The 22,744-nt window shown below is 41.9% G+C and overlaps 2 protein-coding genes across 3 annotated transcripts in view; both read right to left on the bottom strand.

Annotated features, from left to right (window-relative positions):
- Nucleotides 1-80: 80 nt before the first annotated feature.
- On the bottom strand, nucleotides 81-6,989 carry CTHRC1 (collagen triple helix repeat containing 1). Its single transcript, XM_052786781.1, has 4 exons — nucleotides 6,620-6,989; nucleotides 3,184-3,405; nucleotides 1,710-1,926; nucleotides 81-523 (listed from the first exon to the last, which is right to left on the bottom strand). Exons 1-4 carry the CDS (start codon nucleotides 6,986-6,988, stop codon nucleotides 381-383), a joined length of 951 nt encoding a protein of 316 aa, XP_052642741.1. The 5' UTR covers nucleotide 6,989; the 3' UTR covers nucleotides 81-380.
- A 9,703-nt stretch (nucleotides 6,990-16,692) lies between these two features.
- FZD6 (frizzled class receptor 6) overlaps nucleotides 16,693-22,744 on the bottom strand; it is a 33,282-nt gene continuing 27,230 nt past the window's right edge. The window contains exons 5-7 of one of the 2 annotated variants that reach the window (XM_052788046.1): nucleotides 20,896-21,044; nucleotides 19,197-19,625; nucleotides 16,693-18,716 (exon numbers count right to left, since the gene is read on the bottom strand). In XM_052788046.1, coding sequence (XP_052644006.1) covers nucleotides 18,560-18,716; nucleotides 19,197-19,625; nucleotides 20,896-21,044 — 735 coding nt within the window. In that variant the 3' untranslated portion in view covers nucleotides 16,693-18,559. Of the gene's footprint in view, nucleotides 18,717-19,196; nucleotides 19,626-19,861; nucleotides 19,901-20,895; nucleotides 21,045-22,744 lie in introns of those variants that run through there. The other variant, XM_052788047.1, reaches the window with a different exon arrangement.

Genomic DNA, 22,744 nt, shown 5'->3' with positions numbered 1-22,744 from the left:
AAAAAATTAATTGGGTATCATAACACCATGTAAAATACCTTAAATAGTTGGATGATCAATAAAATAGCCTGGATTTTTTTTCTTAAAAGGTCTTATTTATTTGATACAAAAAGTTACAGTTAATTCTTAAAATGGTGGTGGTATATTTTCATACATCAAACAAGGAATTAAAAAAGTTAATGAACTTGGGTTTGATATTTATATTCTAAAATGATTATTATAAAAAGCCTCTGCAATGTGCAAAAAAAGGCTACACAAAGACTACAGATGCAAGAGTTTGGTGCCTTTCAGTCAAATACTTGCATCCAACTCTATAGAAATAAATTCTGAAGAAAATTGTACAAAATAAAAAGGGAGAGATTATAAAAATGGAGGGAAAGTTATTTTGGCAGTTCTTCAATGATGATTCGGGAGACTGAATTCCATCCAGTAGAAGCATCTCCCCGTGGATAATCTGAGCAAGTCCCAACCCAGATGGCAATATCCACCAAGCCAGCATTGATCCCTTCACACAGACCTTCCACTGATTAAAGACAAAAATCAGGTTACCTCAGCAGACACAATCACTTATTTCACAACTGAAGGTGGACACAAGTAGTTAAGAACAGCAGTTCATTGTAAGCTCATGCTATTTAGTTAAACCTGACTAGCATTTTTAGAAATAAAAACTATTACTTAGGCATGTGGCAACATAGGTTATGGAGTCATGCACTGCCTTGATCCATGCTGCTTCTTGACATCTGTTGCAGTACCTGAAGCAGATCACAATCCATGGTGTGGCTAAATGGGAGGTATACCTGCTGCTTTAAATGTCCATGTTTACAAACTGGTAGCTGGGCTATGGCTTCGGTCCCATCCAGCCATCTTTTTAGCAGTGATGGGGAGGGGGGACAGGGACACAGCCATACCTGGCTTCCACAGCTAAGCCCTGCAATGGTGATTGCCACCCTGTCATCTTTTCCACTCCTAATTCACTGCTTCTGTATAAAGTTCCACTTCTGTTGCCCTTTTTTTTTTTCCCCACTAGCACCACTAGTTGGAGGTGGGTTAATGAAGACAGGTGGGTCCTACCCCTTGATAAAAAAAACCTATCAATCATAGCTCTAGAGGAAATTGGAGAAAGAGTATAGACTTGATGTTAGTCCCCATTTCCTACTGTCACCTCCTTTTATGTTGAATGACTTCACTGATTTGCCTTTTGCTTAGCAATTGAATAACTGTTCCTAGATATTTCACTTTGGAGGTACTTTTGTGCCCCACCTGGAATTACAGTAGAAATTCCAAGAGGAATAAGTCTCACTTTATGCACAGATAACGTGCAAATATCAGTATTTTAGGCCAGGATGACACTGTCTACTTGGCAGTAAGGCAGTTTCTCCATATGCTAATACAGCACAGAATGTCTCTGTATTCATGTTGTAGCAGAGCTCAGTAGAACTGTCTGGATAGAAATCTCTTCCATTTCTAAATTGCAGGATATCAGTACCATGAAAAATACCACAGTAATAAAGTACCACTTAATTATGTTAGTATTGATAGTCAACTGTAAGACAGCAGCAGAGTAAGAGAACAAGTGTTAGTTAGCTGGCCGCTCTTCTGTCTCCTCTTTCAGTCTTTTGACTAAGGCAGACTGTACTCTCTGCATTTGGTAACCTGATTTGCTACTGGCTTCTACTCCATCTCGGTTCATGCGGTCTCGGCGTACATACCTGAAGAAGTTCGGTGTATATTAATAGTAGAATTCAGCTCTGGGCTTCCTTGATCTAAATATATTATGGCTTCAATAGGAAGTGGCCCAGCACATTCTGCTCCATTAAAAGTAAAGTACCAGCGCTGACAACAGGCATTTTTGCATTTTAGCCGAAGCGATCCACTGAAGAGAACACGGAGAGCACTGTTCGAACGCATCTTTGTAAACGTACATTCCTAAGAGGAGACAAAAATGCTTTGGCAGCAACTTATGGTTTTGAACCTATTTATTTTCTATATATTTAGGAAATATATTTACATTTATTTCAGAATGTTTTGGCTATTCTCTTTAGTCCCTTCCTTCTGAAAAAAAAAAAAAAAAAAAAGAAACGAAAAGAGAAAAAAGTAGACCCTGGCAAATACCATACAGTGCAAAGATGCAAATCAGAAACAGCACCTCATAGATGGTAATGGAGAAGGGGGATTATGGAAATTCTTAACTTTATTTAGATAATACCTGCTGTTAAGTTGGTAACCTAGTTACCTTCTGGGGTTTATATAAAGGCGTATGAGCTGCCTGAAAGCTGCACTTAAGTCCTTGCATGAGAGGACAGTATAATTTCTGTCTCTGTTACCAGAAATCCTGGATTTAACAATTATTATTAGATTTGCGAGAGGCTTAAACCCTCATAAAAGCTCCACAGCTGAAAAAGAAACATTTTCTGGTTTTTAAGAGGTTGTTATTCTGTCTTCAAAATGCTGGATATCGGGGGTGGGGGCTGGGGGGGGAAGCTAGGGACAGTTCTGCAAGTACAAGGCAGTGAGAAATGTCTACTCAAAAAAGTTGATTCTCACTGTAGCCACAGCAATAGCAGTTAAATTACTCCAACCAATCTGGGCATTGCTTCATAGCTGGGATTGAGCTGGGATTTCTTCCCCTCTTCTAGGCTTGCACCATTGTATTTGAAAGTTTTACACCCGGGGCTGCTGTGGAGGACAGACTGGGTTAGTCTGGGTAATACTTGGTAATGCTGCTCCTAAGCAATGCTGATCCTCTTTGCAGTAGCATCCTGCAACTGAGTTTCAGTGAACAACCGTTTTGAAGCAGGAGTTATAAAGATGGGCACAATTAACAGAATGAAGAGGTACATCTCTCCTGCTCCTTATGCTTGAAATGGTAAGAACCTTGCCCTATTTTGGGCAAGCTGGAGGTACTTTTTTGGTAGTGTGACTTTCAGCCGCCTTCTAAATATACTCTTACACCAGCCACATCATTCTTTTGAAACACTATTACAGCAATGAAGTGGGCCCATAGCTGTGAAACACAGCTGCAACAAATCCAAAGTAGCTAAACCTTGGAGAAGTTCACCCTTTTACATGTAGAAAAAGGCTCCAGTAGGAAATCTGTACGATTGGTGCTATGCAGCTCATAGAGGCAGATCTAGAGCCTGCTGTGCTTGGTGAAGTGCAGCATCCTAGGCAAAGTTAACTTACTGCGATCTTCCCAAGATCGATGCCATAATTAAGTGCACTCCACGAACACTGCTTGAAGTTGGGCGTCCAGGACTCCTCGATGCTCTCGCGCATGCACTCGCCCTTCTCGCCCTTCAGCCCGTCCCGTCCTGGGATCCCAGGTGTCCCAGGGATCCCGTTGGCTCCCGGGTTTCCATCCCGTCCAGGAACGCCACTGGGGCCTTGCAAGCACACGCCGTTGTACTGAAACACAGAACAGATCTTGCCGCTTCCATCCATTAACTCTGAGGCTAATGAAGTTAAACACAAACAAACAACAAGGACAACAAAACACAAAATCCCCTGCTGTGACAGAAGCTAACGGGCTATTTCTGGATCACCAAGACAATGGTTCCACAGAGGAAAAAAAAGGAAAAATAAACTTTAAAAGATAAGCAGTGCCAGCAGAATTTGCTGCAAATTAAGACACCAATTATTTTATGAAAAGATGCATAAATCCTAGAATTAAAAATTGGCCTAGTCCAAGGACTAAAACCTGTTGGAAAACCTCAGAAGATTCAAAACTTTCCAATACAGAAACAAAAAAAAGAGTTACATATGAATAGTTACTTTCTCCTAACCCACCATTGCTTGTATAACTGCCTCAGCTAATAAGCCTTCATTATTATTTTTTTCCTTTTTTTTTAAGTAGAGAAACTTTTGTGTTTCTTAGGGATCAGAGGTTAACACTGGTTTTCTTCTGTCGCCACTCCCCTGGGACAGAATCATGTTGCGATAGTCGAGCCACACGAGTCAGACTCCAGAGCGCGCACAGTATGTCGGCATTGATGTGGACGTGGGAAGCTGCACCCTGGAATAATCCTCAGCTCAGGATCCCCGTTCATAGCGGTGGGACGGCACATGTGGGAGGATGGCACACTAACGACCTCCCTAACATCACAATAGTTAGGAAAGGTTAAATGTTGCTCTCCCAAACTGCATGTTAACACGTTGCCTTCATACCTGATGAGATTTGGGGTTGCCCTCCTTGGCGAGTAGGTTTGTGCAGCCCTGAGCTCCTTCCCACAGCAGTCCGAGTGCTGGATGCTGCGGGGAGCAGCCGTGTGTGGAGCTGGCCGAGCAGGCACAGAAACATTGAGCAGGAACCTGCAGGGGCTGGTGACGGCAGGGCTTTTTCTTTCAATGCTCTTTCCCATCTGGTGACTGACTGCTTCCTTCAGTCTTCATCCCAAATCCTCACAGATAGATAACTATATTCCGCTCTTCCCCTTTCTCACACCTATTTCTCTTCATCCTTTTTAAACGATTGTGCAACTATTCCCCCTCCTGCAAGCCATGCCACTATCTGCACCGCAGGAGCTGTAAACTACAGCCCCTGCCCTCTCTCCTTTGTCAGACTGGTGAACTTTCTTCTTCTGGGGTTGTTCCTTTTCCTGTGCTTTGGTGCAAAAACCAGCATGAGTATCACGGGCTCAGCTGGAGCCTCTCTATAAATAAAATCAGTGACTATATGAAGAGGTCTAGTAAGAAGTAGATGAGAGTTGGACTAATGGATGCTGGCATGCCCCTGCTACCTTCACCGAAGAAAACACCATTGGCCAATGGCAGTGGAAATAGTGGGATATTATAATCAAGAAGGCCACATTTTAAAAAGTTAGCTGGAGAGAAGGCTGCTTGGCCAAGCACACACCAACCTAGGGACCGTGAGAATGATGCAAAGACATTTCTATTTCACACAGCACTGGTTATCTGCTTTTGCTGCTATTTTTCCATTGGACTCACGGTTTGTAACAGTGACTGGCTCTGGTTTTACATGTGGTTACTCACCACAGAAAACCCGACGACGTGGAGATCGGTGAGAGCCGGGGGCAGGCCGAGGCTCAGACCCATCACTGCCCCGTCTGCCGGGGGCACCAGTGGCACTGGGCAGCGGCACCCCGAGGCTGCCCCGAAAGAAGAGCTGCCACCGCTGCCGCCTAGAGCCGCACAGCTTCCTTCCAGAGAGAGCAGCTTAGCTGTTGCCCACCCAGAAAAAATTGATGTGACCAAAAGAATTACCTGGGCTTCAGGCTATGCTCCAACTAAATTCATCTACACTTGCCAAATCGAGTTTTTTTCATGCTTTCTTAAGCTGGAAAGACACAGAGCATCTTTTAAAATGTCTGCTGAAGGCAGGCTCCCCTCCTGGGCATGCCTTCATTCTGCCCTGGAAGGGCTTTAGCTGAAGCAGTCTGTACAACAGGGCTGCGCCTGACTCAGCTGCCATCATTTTACCTGCGCTTTGCTGCTCACTCTGCTGCACCCAAAAGCATGGAGCAATGCAAGACAAATGCGGGGGGACCCTAAAATACCACTGCAACAGAAAACGTAAGCTCCTCCATGTGTGCAGACTCCTTATTCTCGATGCAATTCAACTTCCACAATAAAAGCGAGAGGATCATGAGGCGGTGTGAAAGGGAAGGAGCTTTGCTGCCAGTGGTGCTTCCAGCGCATCACCACTTTGGGGGACCTCTCCGGTGATCATGGAAGAAATGGCCATGCCACTGATTTTCTATAGGAGGTGAACGGCAGTCCAGCAGCTCACGGAAATAGTTTCACATCTGCTTTCTACATTCCAAGGACTGGAAAATTTCCCTCCTTTCTTCTATCCCTGAGATGGGATAGTCCCAACGCATTCGGGTTTCTAGTTGCAATGGAATTGCAAACAGCGGTATGCAGTCCCAGGTGCCAAAGGGAATAATGCATTAACGCCACTCCAAGGAAAGGTGGGTTCAGTAAGCGTGCAGATACAGTTTTCACGGCATCTAACGGCTGCTAAAGCGCAGTCCTTTTATTTCTCTTTTTGTAGGTTATTATTTACCCACTAGCCTCTCAGGAACTAAGCAGCAGTTCCTACTTCTGTTGCAAGGGTTGTAAGATTTCAGCGTTGCCCCTGCCATCCGCAGCGGGAGGGCGGGGAGCGGCTCACAGCGCAGCCTTTCTTCCCGCCGCCGTGCCTCCCCTCCGGCCCCGCCGACCGGAGGGCGAGCGGAGACCACGCCGGCCCTAAACGCACCCCCCCCCGCCCCCGGCTTCGACCCTACGGCGAAAGCACGACGACACGCACCCGGCCGCCGAAAACCAGCCGTTTCTGTCAAAGCCCGTCCGACCCTTTCTCAGCACTTTTCCTGATTCGGCACAACCGAGGCGCAATAAAAAAAAGAAAAAAAAAAAAAAAATCAGGAGGGAGCCCAAACGGCGCATGGGAACGCGGCGGCGGGCCCGGCGGTGCCCTGCCCGGTTTTTCGAAACCCCGCTGCCTTTTTCGCTTCTTGCCCCCCCACCCCCATCTTTGCAACCAAAACGCAGCCGCGCGGCTCCCGCGGCCGCCCCCCCCGCCCCCGCACGGCCCCCAACCACCACCCCCCCCGCCCGCCCCGCTCCCGTCCCCACGGTCCCGTCCCGCCGCCCCTCTCACCATGTCCACCACCTCCCGCTGGCGAAGCGCCTTCTGCTTCCCCTTGGGGCTCTCCGAGCCGCCGGGCGGCGAGGCCGCCGCCAGCAGCAGCGCCAGCAGCAGCAGCAGCGGGCCGGCGGCGGCGGCGGCCGGGGCGCGGCGCATGGTGCGGGCTGGGGGCGCGGGGCTGCGCCGGGGGACGGCGCCGGGGGAACGGGGCCGGGGCGGGCTGCGGCGCAGGGACCCGTCTCCGCCGCTCTGGGCGGCAGCGCGGGGATAAATGAGCCTTTCAGAGCGCGGAGCCCGAGCTCCCTCCCCGGGGAGGCCGGGAATTTCCATCCTGTAACCGAGCGGGAAGGTCCAGGCAGAGCCACCCCCCACCGCAGCCATTGGCACGGGGGCCGGGGGGCTCCCGCCCCCTCGGGCCGGGCCCCGCCGAGCCTTCCCCGGGCCGTGTCGCCAGCCCCGGCCGCGCCGCGCCGCGCCGAGCGGCGGGCAGGGCTGCCGGGGGCGGGGGGGGGTCGGAGGCGGCCGGGTGGTCCTTCGGGCCCTCTCGGAGCACCACATAGCCCTCTTCCAGGTCTTCGAGAAGCTGCTCTGCAGACGATAGCACCTTTCTGATGAAAGAGCCAAGAAATCGCGTAACGCCCCAGCAGGAGCCTGACGCACCCTGAGTGGGAACAGGGATAAAATAGCAGCTGGGCGTTCATTTGAACAGAAGCACAAGGTAAGGACGCAAAATCCTTCCGAATAGCAGCGGGATTTGGACTTCTGTAGAAAAACTTGGTATTGCCTCACTGAACATCGTCAATTTAATAACGCGAGGAAAGCCCTCGGCAACCCAGCGTAAACCATCTCATTTTGCTTTCATTTCAAATAATATTTTACTTTTCATCGTACTAGAAATTAGCACTATAAAATAAAGAATGCTGTATGTCTTCAAGCATTAAAAATAGAAATAACAAATGCTTGAAAGATAACTTCTGTATGCCGCAGTCTTCTCGCACTTTGTAGAGGTAGAGTTTCCAGAAGGGGGAGATAAGCTTCAATACATTTTTTTTCTGAAGCGTTTAACAAAACCACACATTTCTCCTCTAGGAATGCATGTTACGAGTCGTTGAGCCGTTCACGCTAGACCACGCAGAACCAGATTTTTGTTTACAGTAAGCCTCTTCATGTTGCTCTGACTGCAGTTACCTCTGCACTTTAAGCCACTTCTGCCTTTCTCCCTGTTCCACGTCCGCACTGGCTGAACAATAGCAGTGAACTGAGATTTGCACCACAGGTCACACTGCTGTCATCAACCCTGTCACACTGTCCTGAGAACTGGGACTGACGTCAGCCACGTCGCTGAGGTGTGGGCTCCTGCCTTCTGGAGAAGTGCAGCAATACAGCCAGCCGACTTCATAAAATGGCTAGTAAATAATAATGGTTCCCTAAACCCCTTGGGAAAATTTATGGAATGAGGTAAATCCTTAATTATAACAATTGCTTCTGCGACAGCCTCAGTGAACATCCACGAACACGCACACGCAGAGGATTCATTGGGCAATTGTGTGCCGGCTGCCAGCAAACCCTCCTGCCTCTGGTCCGGGTTGGCGGCCATACTGTGAGGATGGTACTGTTTGAATTCTCTGTAGCGTGCACGTTCACACAAGCATTGTCACCAAGTGGCTGGGGATCCCCAGCATCTGTACAGGCTGTTGCTAAGGCACATCCATTCCCAGACTGCCACACTTCTGCGTTACAGAATTAATTTCTTCAGGCAAGGTGCAATAGCTGAAGCACACAACACAGCAGCAATGCACGCCTTCCTAATACAATTACTGAGTATTTTAGATAACAAAATTCGCACATACATCCGTATGCATTTCCCCACCTGGGTTTGCTCACCATTAGAGTTTGAGTCTGGGCTAGAAGTTTTTAAATTCCAAATGGCTGGCTTTGCCAGGGGAAGAAAACCGAGGAGCGCCATAAAAGAAGGTTGTAGCAAATAATGGTGGGACATCTGCTTTGTGCTCTGGTAAGCGCACTGTGCAGTTCCTAGCGCTCATTTGACTTGCAATGTGCAGTGCATTACCATCTGGAAAACAGAAGCATCAACATCCTCCTCAGCCTGCTTCAGTCCGAGCAAGCCTTGCCATCTGCTAGGCTTATGCTCTGTGGGCTTTTGATATATTTAAATGCTTCTGAGGGCAGCAACCTTTGTTGAATGCTGGTGAGATACTCGAATTGAATCAGAACTACTGGTCTACTTTTTGCCTTAAATATTTCCCGGGCAAAAGGAGCTGTTGTAATAAACTTGCCTGAGCATCTTCAAACCAGAATCCATATTACGTCAACTAGTGATTCCTTCACCTTACCCATACTGCCACATGATACAGAATTTATCTTTTATATGTGGCTTTACGAACATATCAGCAAAGATGATGAGGTACAGACATCCACCATTTAAATGTCACCAAAATCTTCCATGCAGTCAGTCTGCTGCTGCACAATCCAGGCAGGCGCACGCAAGGTCACTGTCAAGCCGTCAGTGCACTGGGCATAGCAGATGCTCACACCGCCAGGCTGGTGCCATGCATGCAGTCTCTCTGCTATGACTTGAGCTGTTTCCCCGCCTCCTCACATAGCCTCTCAGCATCCCAAAAACCAGCCACACAAGCCTGCAGAGGAGGATGTGTTCATACACACGTGTTCCATTCACCTCAGCTATAAAGTTTAAATTCAAGGGGCTGCCCACTGGGTCGCTGGGTCTCTCCACCTTTCTTGTGCAAACTCTTCCAGTTTATGAATACTGTTTATTAGAGCACTGGTTTGAATTCAACCAGTAAATAATTGCTATTCATTCCTTGATCTTCAGAAAGTGAAACAACTGTAGTAGGAAAGATTAGGAGCATTTTATCATGGGAGGCCATTGCCCACAGTTAATGCAGAGCCTGGGAATGAAAGACCAGGTCCATATTCCAAATCTGGTAGAAAAGACCCATATCTGGTAGAACAGACCCATATCTGATGGAAGAGTCTCCTTATACAGTGAGGAGAAGCTTTAACCACTCAGAAATAGGTTCTTCTCAGATGTGGCTTTTCACAGCTAGGAAAACCAGGCTTAGGTGTCTAAATATTACAGAAAGTTCAAGGCTGAGGATCCTGAGCCACAAAAAGGCCTGGTAAGGTAAGTGCCAAGACCTGGACCTTTCATCTGCTTTTAACTCTTACTGCTTTATACATTTCCCTGTTCTGGTGATGTCTGGGGATTTTGACTGTGATTGTCAGTTCTATCTATGCATTGCTTTGGGGAATGCATGCATACCCCAGGGTAAGCAGCAGAGAGCTCAGGCTCAGCAATGCTGTGCTCAGCATCACAACACGCAGGATCTTTGCTGATCTACCCTCGGTGCTTTTAATTGTGGAGTTCATCATTTAGCTCTTGTTCACTTTATTACTGATATTTTAGGGTGAGTTGTAAGTCCATGTAAAACGCTGAGATCAGAGAAGACTGCTGAATTTCTCGAATGGCTCCTTGCAGCCTGCCTGTCTGATTGAGGAAACAAAAAGCCATCTGTACTGCTGTAGAAGAAAACCAAAGTAAGAGCTCTCAGGAAAATTTGTTACAGGTTTAAGAAATAGATTTCATTTTCTTCCACAAAAAAACTTCGGAACTGTCTAAAAATCCATGGGATCATGGCCTCGATCCCTTCTAACACCTTTTAATTTAGATATATTATTTATAGAGCATGCTTAATATTTTAAAATAATCCCAAACTTCTCTCCCTCTATTTCATTACTTTACTAGCACAGATACAGCTATTTATTTAAAAAAAATCTTCCAGTGGCTTCTACATAAAATTATAAGCATGGCATTTGTAGTCACAGCAGTGTTTTGCAAGTACACATGTTAACACTTGAATCTTAAAAACTAGTTTGGGGCAGATTTTTAGTGGATTAGAATAGGCAGTGATGCCCTGTTTCTGCCTTTGAGAAAAGCTTAAAAGCGTAGGTTGTATCCATATTCTGCTTGCTGAGACTCTATACCTCCAGGTGACAGTCAAGTCATGCTAACAGTTCACTATGCAAGCCATGAAAAAAAACCCTGATCATCTGAATGACAGCCAGAAAGGACAGGCAGAGGTGAGAGCACAACAGAGTTTGTCAGAGACAAGAGGGGCATAACTGTCAGGAAAGCATACGGTAACCCTCGGGAGGCTTGTCTGCGGAAGATTCCTGTGTCCATATACAGGAGGATGGCATTTTCCGAGTGTGAGAGAAAAATCCTGGAGTTAAGTGTTAATTCTTTACTTCTGAATAAGCACATGGCAGTTCTTAATGTTACTATAGGAAACATTGTATATTTGCACAATAGAAAACACTAGAGAGAGGATTAACACTTTTTATTACTCAGATTAATTAAGTTTTCTATGGAGATACATCTTTAACATTGTTACCAACAAGTCAAGACCAGGACATAGCTCAGATACCACGGAGCTCAGCTTGTGGAAACAGGTCCTTTCATAGCCTGCTGAGGCTTCTAGGCAGATCTTTTTTTCTGTCCAAGTCATCAGTTGATTTATAGTTGCATTTCCCTATAGCCATGGCTTTTACGAAAATAATGGAAGCATTGAATATTTTAAACTAAACACCATTCACAAATTGTCAGAGTTAAACATTAGTGAAACTATTTGGGAAAACTGTCTGCTTCACTGATAAAGGATAACTCAGGATATCCAGACATTTCCATAGTGTAAATTTTATGATGAAAAGCCCATACTGAGACCTGTTTTCACTGATTGCTGGTGGCAAATGTTTGACTCTGAGGGAGTCTGGTCCGTACCTCTGCAAGACAATCCTCGGCACAATCCTTGGCTGCAGTCATGGAAATGTTTGGGTTGGGAGGGGTGTCTGGAGTGCAGCTGGTCAAAGCAGGTCCGGTTAGATCAGGTTGTTCAAGGACTTGTGCACATGGTAGAATGGGAAAACTAATTCAGTCCAGTTTTAAGTTAAATTCATTGGGCCTCCAGTGAATTATCATGTGCAGGGAGAGAGCTGAGGCTCAGGAGAAACATTTGCTTATTAGAGTGGCTGTGAATTAGTCAATGGTAGAAAAATTACTTGGCTGCCTCATGAATCCTCAATGAATAGAAAGGCCTTTTGCGGAACTGAAAAGCTACATTTCCTTGAATCCTGCGCTAGCAAATAGTTATTAGGATGTGAAATACAATGCTGCATCCAGACAGGAAAGCTTCTTCACTGAAGGGAACAATCTTGGGTTTTCTACACCATTCACCAAGTGCAGGGCCGCAGGTCTGTCCTTCCAGTTTTGGAAGATACTACCTCAAATTAGTGATAATCCTGAAATTAAAGGAATGGACTTGAACTTGGAAGTGTTGGTTTTTTTTTTTTAATCCAGCAAGCCCTTTGAAAAGGAGTTCCTCAGGATAAGCAAGGCAGCAATGAGGAGTGGGCTGCAGGCTGAGGAAGGGCTGCGTAGCGCTTCAGGGTGGCTTGCAGAAAGCAGAGGTCTACAGCCACCATGGCTGGCACACACAAAATACACAGAAGCCTGTGGATGCAAGAGGATTTGGTCACAGAAACAAATGAATTGGCCCAGGACACTCAACAGTTGCACAAAACCCCCTGTCTCAGAGAGGAGACAGAGCGAGGGGGGCAGAGCCACAACAGCAGTGACAGATCTGAACGTGCATGGTCACCACGGCTCTGCCTGTGGAACATAGTGCTGGAGCCCACGGCATTCCCGAGACCCGGCTTCTCACATCCACGCTGTCCCCCCAGGTGGCCTGACCTCAGCGAAGCAGCGCCATGGCTTGCTGCAAGCAGGGCTGTGGAGCTTCTGAGCAGCACCTACCTCCTCTGGTCACTGATGACCCACTGTTCACAGTGGCTGCTGGGTCGGGCACTGTCGGAGAGGTTCACCATGAGCGTTTCAGTGGGGTCATCCCATACCTAGCCTCGAGGATACTTCAACAGATAAACTCTTGCATTAAAATTATTATATATGCTAAAAGATAAATCTTATTTGACTTGCATCAACAACTGACTAGTGCAACGGCACTGGAAAAAAGGATCAAGCACAGCACTGAATCCCTGGCTCACGTGGAGATGAAATGGTGTTTGGCCAGAACAGCAAAAGACCAACAGGTTCCCATGAAGAAAAATGCCTTTTCAAGTCGCTCTTTGAGTTACATTTTTTTTACACGAGGTGCTCATCTAACTATGCTTTTGTGAGGCATGACTTTGTTTCTAGTGTGGTTTCCTTACTTCTGTCCTAGTAACTTTGCTGTAATTACAGCACCTCTTGGTTGATTAAAAATCTCATTTATGAGTTCACAATTTCTCATTGCCAAGTAGAGAAACTTTCATATGGGTGCCCTAAAAATATCTAAAGCTGTTGAGGTTATATTAATTTAAAAAGCAAAGTCCTCGCTCATTTTTTATCAGGTGTGCTTTCTTGGGTTTTCCTACTGGCGTGGTGATTTTCCATTTCTCTCCATAGAGAACCCCATCCCAACTATCAGCTTCTCTCACAGTGTCCATTCTCAGGATGATCTTGCCCACTACAATCACAGGAAAAGAGCTCCAATTAATTTCCATGGCGAGTCCTGACTTCAGCCAGCCCAACACATTTGCATCTCATCCGCTCACTGGCATGTCACACCCCTGTCAGTGCCACCTTTTCACGTTTCACGGAATGATACATGTCTGGATTGTTAATCCCTGCAGTGCATCCCCTTGGTCTTTAGTTGGAAGTCTGGATCGCAGCCCTGCCCGTAGGAATCTGGAAGGAGACCAAGCCCCAGAGAGGACTGTGTCCAGTGGGCAACATCAGTGACTCAAACCCAGTGCCAAGAAACCTGTTCAGCTGTTTCAGCATCCTCAAATCCTCCGTCTTCGGCTGGGTCAATCAAGACTTGCATGCACTCTCGGATAGTACATGTGATACTGCTAGAGGTGGGTGTGGAGAGAATGCAGCTTCCCAGCTAGCTTAAGCCATCGACTAATTAACTAACTTGCTTATCATTTCCTCCAGGACCTTATCTGGCAGTGTCTTATTTTTGTACACATGCAATTTCTTGTGACCCAGTTTCATATGGTCAGGCAGAACGTCAGGAAGATAAACTGGGATGCAATTTATCTTCATAAAAATATAGATACTTTGGTCATCCTTCATACACGACCAACACGGAACATCCTTTTTCCTGTTAAGATCCCTTTGGTGGCCACGTCGAATGATCCCACCATCACCTCTGTGACTTACAAACCTACTTAATGGAAGTAAAATTCCTTCTTGCCATTTCTCTTCTCCCTATATGTCAAGAGTGAGTCCTAAAATATCAGTGTATTCCTCTCCACTTAAAACACCTGATGTTCTCTCATGACTACACTGCCACACCTGACAGTATGCTCTCTAGGCTGCAGACCAGTGTCCCTCCAGTTCACCTATGCCCAGTACCGAGTGCCCATTTAGCGCTTCCCTTCCCCCAAAACTGCTTTCTTCCACACAGCTCTTCTTGTAGAAACCATTCTCCTCTCCCGCTCCTGTTTGTGCTGAGAAACCAGCTGTGAGCCATTTAATGAAGGAAGATCTCTGTATCTTTAAAGATAACTCATGTTTGTCCTTATTTTAACTAGTAAGACCTGAAATAAAGCAAACTTTTATTTTAGATTTAGTTTCGATGAACAAAATTGAAATATGGGGAACAAGCATTAATGAAGAGCTCAGATATAAATGTGCTGGCATGTTTTTAATCTTTTAATTATACTTTGCATCTCAAGTGCTTTTTAATAGGAAGTAAAATCCAGTTAATATACAGAAGTGAATTTCAAAGACTTACATCAGAAAGATACTCTGAGCTCTGCTTCTAGAGATCCAAAGCAGACAGCTCATGAAGGTGTGGTATAGGTTGCCCAACTCCTTTAATTACAGTTAAACTCTAGTCCACTAAAAAAAAGGTAAGATGACAAAAATAAGAGTGAAAGAATAAGTGCAAAAGAAGATAATGCACAGGAAATAACATTTATTCCCATGAGACTTTAAAATGCCTTTGGTGCCAGACATCGAAATTACTGCAAATACCAGCGGTTAATACTGGCAGAGATCTTTACCAGTGAATGCAGCCAAACAGCGAGCTGTCAGATACCTTCAAAGACCGATTCAACAAGTGGCCAGTGTCAAGGGAGGGATGTAGCATTTCTCCTTTGATGTGCAGCCTTCTGAAATTGCGTGCCGAGACTGAGTGGTCAAACTTCAAAGGGAAACGTGATTCCTCATTCTATTCAGCTACTGCATTTTTCAGTGCTTTGCAGAATGCTGAACTTATTTTTATTAAAGAAGATCAACTTTTCATATTTAAATTTTTTTTATTTTTGCTTCTGAAATTCAACTGTATTTGACTGTCTTTAAACCAAGTATATTCTGTATCCTGTAAAGGAAAAGGACCTACAGTTCTCTGTAAATCATTTGAACAACTGTCAGAAAACTGTATGCTGCTTCAGCTTGTTAGTGCTCCATTCCTGAATTGTTTAAGTTTCAAAAAGCAAAAAGATTTAAAGAAGTTTTAAATACTGCAGAAATTTTTCTTATTATCCTTTTAAATGCTACAAACAAAATAAGCATTTTTCCCATATCCCGGGTTAGTTTTACAAACTTAGATTGTTTTTTTTCCCAAATATGTGCATAGATTTATTTTATACTCCAGGTAAACTTTACCCCAGTTTTCACTAAAAAAATTTAGGAAAATAGGATGGTAAAATACAGTATACACAACATGTACCATAAAACTACTGTATTAGTAATTTCAGGTGCTGTTTGTATCACTAATCAAATATGATTTAGTATGTTAAATTCATCTTGTCCTTTGAAAGATTTTATATGCAACCTGAAAACTCAGTGTAATGCATGCTTTGAAGTGATTTATGAGAGATCCATTAAGAGAAAGAAGGGAAGTAAAAGACCATTTGGCACACATATTTTAAGGCTTGGAGAAGCTGTCGGTACCCTTTATTTTAGCTTTCTGCAAACAAAGGCAGGAAACAAGACTAAAATGGCTGTACCAATCTTTTAAATTGTTGGATTTATAGAGCATCTTTCAGAAGATAGCCAGTCTCGATTAAATGACTTCAGTTGATGGTGATGTTCCAGTAAGAAGTTATTCTTACAGTTTAAGAAAAGCCCATTTAATATCAATTGCTTATTTTCAGTTTTAACTTTGGTCAGATAACAGATGAAAGCAAATAACCCAAACACCTTTTGTTAAGATAAACAGTTTATGAGCTTCTCTGTAGTCAAGACTGTACGGCAGTCTTCCATACCCTGACTCATCTCTGCACCTCTTTTCTTTCAGTTTCTTCCCCTCCATCATTTTTGTGGGCATTCAAATAGCTGCTTAATTTTCCAGTTACTACTTGGGTATTTCAAGGTTAAAGCGTCCGGAGACCACAATCTCTTTAGCTATAAAGGTCACCTTGGGAATTCACGGTCTGTACGTTATTTCTGGTACAGCAGCATGGGAACACACAAGTGCTACAGTCTCCATCTACCACTGATACATTTCACTTCCAATGAATGTTATGATTACTGCTTAGTATTTCACAGTTCTTTGAAAACGTATCTATTTTTAAGCCCACAGTATTGCTGTATCTTCAGAATTACTTTGTATTAATCTTTTTTAGAGCAGTGACCTTCTGAACTACCTAAAAAAAGGGGTAATATTAAATAAATATGTGTATCAACATTTTAAGAAGGTTGCAGCAAGCGCATAGTGTGGAAATACATAGTCTATGTAATCTAAAGGAGGTCTTTAACTAGAAGTCATGAAAGAAAGAATGCTCTAAACCTTAAGATGAAAGACCTGGTTCAGTTTTTCATTCTTTCGTAAGTCTCCGTGTTCACGTGAACAATTCCCACCATTGTTCTGTCTCAGTTTCTCATACAGGAGGGATAAAAACACTGCAATACTTATTACCTCACACAGCTCCAAGAAAAAAAATACATTCAAGTGTCTTAGGTGCAAAAATACTACCGTAATAGAGCAACAAACATGCTACATCTAGTTAATAAGAAATATCAACTCAGAAACTTACTATACAACAGGATATTTTATTACGAACAAAGACAGTAATAACAAAACTACTGAACATGTATATAAAGTTACCCGTCTACAAACATGACTACAACAATGAAGGGTACTTAGTGTGCATTTTCACAGGAGATTTTTCGGATCTTTCTCACTTTCTCAGCAGTAAGAATTCTGTATATTTTTAACGGGGAAATCATAAAAGAAATAACATGTCCTATTTAAGGCAATAAATTACAAATGCTAAAATGCAGATGCTGCAATATAAAGGTAAATACATTCAATTTTTAATACACGATGGATAAAACAAATAATTTTGGTTTATCAGAACTGTAGTTCCTGTTGATTCAGCATTTACATGACCTTTGACCCACACAATTTTGCTTGATTGTTGAAAGCATCACCATGAACGCTGCCCAAATTGGAACACAATAATTTCTCTGCATAATATCAAAATATTGAGAAATATTTTTATTAGTAATCAAGATGCTGAACAGTCTTACAAAAGCCATTGACATTCAGGTTTAGAAAACAGCAAAATCCTGGCTCCAAATTATCTCAAGCAATAAATCACATTGACTTCATTGGAGCCAGGATTTCTTAAGAGCCAAACGATGAAATTCTTATCCACATCAGTAGTACTTGCTCTTGAGAACCGCCCTATCATAAGGAAGGCTACATGTATTAAGGCCTTTTTGATTTAAAGAAAATATATTGCTGTAGCATATAGAAAATTAAGCTTTGTAGAAAAAGTATTAAGGTCATCTTTTAAGTAAATATATTGTTAAACAAGCCTATATATTAATAACTCAACAGTTTGTTTTCTGCAAGATGTTTCTCTACGGAATTCTAAAAAATTAAGTTACTTGCATAGAAATAACGTGAAACATATAATTTCACTGCAGCTCAGTAAAAAAACGCAAAGCGTATACTTCAGATACTGTCCCCCATGCCGCGAGTGATCTGAAGTGTTTTCTTCTTTGGCATGATGCACTGGAACACCACACCAGGAGGGGCTCCAAGAAGCATTTTTCTGAAGCAGTGCTGCATCTAACGCATGATCCCTGTAACAGGATGCACAGATGTCTGACCAGTCTTGCCCCAAATGCACAGTGTATGGTGCATGTTATATATAAAGGCACAATCTGCTTTATTCAGAACTAAGTAACATTGTCTGATCATCACAGGACTGTGGACTTTAGTAACAACCTAATGGAAGCATGTTAACTTTACCAAGTTTGTACAATACATACAAAACAGTAGTTCTAAATATTGACCTTATGCAGTCAGTTATTTACAAAATTCATTTTTATGTACAAAATAAATCACCATAATTCCAGATTCCCTTTCATATTCAGTGTACAAGCTACCACAAAACAGTGCTATAATTGATACATCATGACACATAGAGTATTTATAAATTTGTGTATCCCTTATTTAAGTGATACTGCTGTTTGAGACACAGTAAAGAAGAGAAAAAAATTAACAAGTTTTGAAAAATATCAAAGATGCAGACGGAACTTTTACGCCTTGAAAAGTAAGAGTGCTTTCTAAGCATTATTTTAATGCAATTCATTACAAAGTGTTCTTTATACTGGGAATAATATTTGTTTCTTTCGTCTTTTTCTTAAATTACTGCTAGTCAGACCAGCCGTGTCCTAGAGAACTTCAATTTCCATTATTCCTGGATAGGATTAAATATAGTACATTATTGCTAGCTGCCCCCCACAACAAAACTTAACATTTTTTAAGTGCAAAGCAAGATATGTGTGTTTTTTTAATAAGGCACAGAATATCTGTTACTTCCAGTGTAACACAGAATCCATATCAGTTTTATACATTGAAAATGTTCATATAAAATTTCAATCTTTCAAGGGTTTGAACTGTTTCCTGAATCCAACTCTCTTCTGGTGTCTGAAGCCGAGTAGACAAGTAGTGATACGGAAGCTGACTGTGAGACATCAGGTATTTGGGAACAGCTGCTTTGTAATGGAGGAGATTCAACAAAATCATTTTTAGGAGTTATTCTGTAAGTAATGAAAAATAAAACACAGGGAGTCAATTTTAAGCACAGTGCATTACACTGGAAAGAAAACATTTTTAGCAATGAAATTATAATATATCTTAAGCTACATTCTTTTCAAGAGAATGCAATACAGTTCTGTACACTTTTCCAAGCATAGGGTCACCTCTCAAAATGATTGCATTGCAGCCACTGATTTCTTGAGGGTCACTGTTAAACAATACAAGAATATCCTACAAGTTGAAGCTCCAGCACTCAGTGCTTAAAAGGAAAAGAAGAATCTTACAAAAATATAAAATAGCCCATATGCTAAAGATACATGGCCACATGAAACAGTTTGTAAGAATCACAGTACTCTTGACACTTACTGAAGGTTAATTGTATACTGATAGTATAGTGATTCTTCAGAGAGAAGAAATAGAAAATGTAGAAAAATAGTGGCAATACTCATAAACAAGCAAAAGACTGAGTTAAGGAGCCTTACCTTCCTTCACCTACTCTCTTCATACTCTCAGCCAAGCTGCTCATATCACATGTGCTATCTGCTTTGTTTCTTTTTTCCACCTGATCCACGGTCAGTTTAGAACCAGATAACGTTTGATCTCCACTGTTTTCACCTTCCTCGACTCTTTGGGCTGACATTCCGTCTGCCTCTATCTCTTTTTCAGATGTCTCTGGAGAGGTTTTAATTTCTGCAACAGTTTCTTGGCTTAAGTAATCATGATTAGTGATTGCTACTGCAGAAGTTCCATGATTTGTTGTGCCACCTGTACTAGTCCCCATTGACTTCGAAATGACTTTCAATCTGTGTGAAGTTGATTTGTAGTGCTTCTTTTTATGTTTAACTTTGGAATTGTGCCTCAAGAAAAATTCGCATGATTCCTGCAGCACTCTTCGACTCTCACTGATTGGACTGAAAGAAAATACAAGTGTGTAACTGAATGAAGAGGATAACCTTAGATACAATGTAATATAGCTTCATACACAAAAACTTGGAAGAATAGCAACCAAGGATGCAATCTGAGCTGGATGTTAACGAACACGAGGGAGAAAATTACATGTGAAAAGAGAAAAAAATCTGATCATAATGGCTCCAAAGTAATTGTGTCTGTGGAACAATTAAATAAAGCAGATTTCTACATTTCTTACTTCTGCAAGTAGGTCCAATGACTTCAGTAGATTAGTCATCTAAGAGAAGAAAGCAGGATTAGCTCATAAGCAGCTGTATTACCAAATTAACTTTATGTAAAGTAAACCTCGTTCAAGTGGAAAACAAGGTAAACATTATAAAATTGACTTTGTTATTTTTAAATTCTTATAGCTGAAAGGAGTTACCATCTGAAACACACGAAAAATTATACAGGAAATGGAAAAAGAGGGGAGAGGGAAAGGAAGCTATAAGCTCACCATCAAGGAATGTAGATGTAAAATAAAAGGAGCTTAAGGACTGCTGCCTTGGGAAATCCAAAGAAATGAAAAGATCTAAAACCACAGTATAATTTACGAGTAACCCAGATAATCTAAAAAGAAATAATCAAAGAAAAAAAAAAAAAGGAATGGAAAAAATGACTACAAGAAATAGAGATGACATTTATAATCTGTTTAAATCCATAGATACAAATTTACTAAAATTAAGTAATAAAACTGAATTATTCTGTTTCAGAAAAAAATAAGGAACGGTAGATTAATACAATAAAAGTGATACTAAAGATGGGTCAATGAAAATTAATTTTAAAATAAGACAAGCCTGGCAGAGGAGAAAAGCAAAGGATGTTATTACTGCATGATAGTAAACACAGCTAAGTACTGTGCCAAATGAACACGTGAAAAAAATCTAAATTGATGGCTGAAATTATCTTCCCTCATTCAACTGGAAACCAGAGATTTATTAGCCAATGCTAAACACAACAATGTGTCTTCTGCTCTATGAAAGAGAACAGATCAGCAGAGGAAAATATTTTCTATCTTCTGAAAATGTTGTCAAAAAGTCATCGCATATGTAAAACTTCCACAAACTCCAATGGAATTTTGCTGATGCCCATATGCAGCATTTAGACTCTGAAAAAGAAAGGGCCTAAGGACAACGTTTTGATTACCTGACCTATATTTAAAGAAACATGTCTGAAATCCAACTCATCTTAAACTATACACTTTAAAAAACAGGAATAAAAAATTGTTCTTACTCTCTTTTGCGGTTTCTGTTGAAGAAATTGGCCCATTCAGAACAGGTCTTTTTACTTCCCACCCAGAAGACTGGAGATATGCCAACAATTAATGTCAGCAAATATTTCATCAGAAACAAAAATATTTCTGGTCTTGCTAGTGCCTTTGCCTATAAGATAACAAAGTTTAATAAACGCAGAGGAGAAAATATACTTGTTGATTAATTTTTTAAATGTAGAAAACAAACAAATTATGTAAAAGAGAGACTTTCTCTTACAGCTGTTGTTCTTTGTTGAGGCTTGTACTGTGGACAAATGTTAGACGTGTACAGTCAAGTCAGACCTGGTTAATGTCTACAGCTGAATACACAGAGAGGAGATTAGTCAGAAGGAAATATTTTTCTTTTAAATTGAAAGGAAACATAATTTGGGGGGTAATAGTATTAGTAAACATGTTCTTCAGAAATAGTTTGTATGTATAAGATTTATCCCTTCAACTTAAAAGAAACAGTAAGTGCATGAGTTGGGAGTTAATCAGATTAGACAGCATCATCAAGGAGCTGCAGGGAACTACATAGTAGTTTTCTGTTTATTGCAAAATTAATCCACCTATTTGCAGAACAGGATCATAGGAGCTGAGACATATAACTCAGTAAGAGATTATTATCTCCTGCTCCCATGCTGCAAATTTAATTTACATTACCTGGCTTATCTGCCAGTCCCATCTATGAAAGTCACTGCTTTTGTTAGCCAGGTAACATTAGCTACTTAAACTGAAGTTTGTTTTTATTTGGTTTTGATCTGGCCAATGTAATAAAAGTCTACAAGCTAGTTCAGGTAAGCCAAGGCCAAGCATGCCACTTTAAGCTACTCCACAGTTAGCACACACTGTTTGTTATAGGGACAGATCCCATTAGGTATGTCTGTGTAACATTCCCTGTTGCTATTTACTCTTTCCAATGGGTTAATTAAAGGCTGAGAATACATGCTCTTTCTGTGTTGTTATGCCAAGCTGTTATATTTAAGTACTACAAAACAAGTGGGTTTTTTAAAAAGCATAAAAGCCTTGTTTTCAACCTTGTGTATTTTGGACGACTTAGGTTGATACAGAGCTCAGTTTAAAACCCACTGAAGACAAAGTGCACTTGTTAAGAATGGTAATGGAAGCAAAAATAACCAAGAAGTCTGTGAGCTGTGCTACTCTCAGCTTACACTGACTTCAATACAGAGGATATAGAGGATGTTTAAGAATGCAGAAGGATCAAGCCTTATCATTCCATAATGCCTGTGTTTATACTCCTCTTTTTAATCATAGTTTATTGCAGTAAAAACATAGATGGCAAGTGCAAAGCAATGAAAGATGACATGAGACACTCGCATTTCTCTTAGTGATGGAGTCTTGTTTTATATTTGTTCTTAAACGGAAAGAAACAAACCACAAATTACTTGCGATTGCAGGGATTTTTATGTACTTACAAAAGATTAAATCCATAGAGTACTGAACATGGGCAGATTCACTTTAAAAGCTTTTCCAAGGAAGTGGTTTTTTAAAGAGTCAAATGTTAAATATGAACAGCTCTGCAATTTAAAGTGCTGTTGGGTTGTTTGGGTTTTTGTAGTTTTACCTGCTTTTTGTTTGGTTAGTTTTTTTAAAGATTTCTTCACATTACTGAAAATCAGCCTGCAAATGACAGCTATCATGGAAAAAATATACTGGAAATTTGTTTTGTAATTTCAAGTGTTTTACACTTCTACACTTTGAAGAAAAAAAAGACAAAAGTGATTTTAAAACTATGGTTATAAGCAACATTTTAAATCCAATTTAGACTCAATTTTCAAGAATCATTATTTCAGCTGCAACTGAAACTGA

The sequence above is a fragment of the Harpia harpyja genome, chromosome 5, assembly GCF_026419915.1.
Source record: "Harpia harpyja isolate bHarHar1 chromosome 5, bHarHar1 primary haplotype, whole genome shotgun sequence".
Lineage (NCBI taxonomy): Eukaryota > Metazoa > Chordata > Aves > Accipitriformes > Accipitridae > Harpia > Harpia harpyja.
Note: the sequence above shows the minus strand (reverse complement) of the source record. Positions and strands in the feature narration are given on the sequence as shown.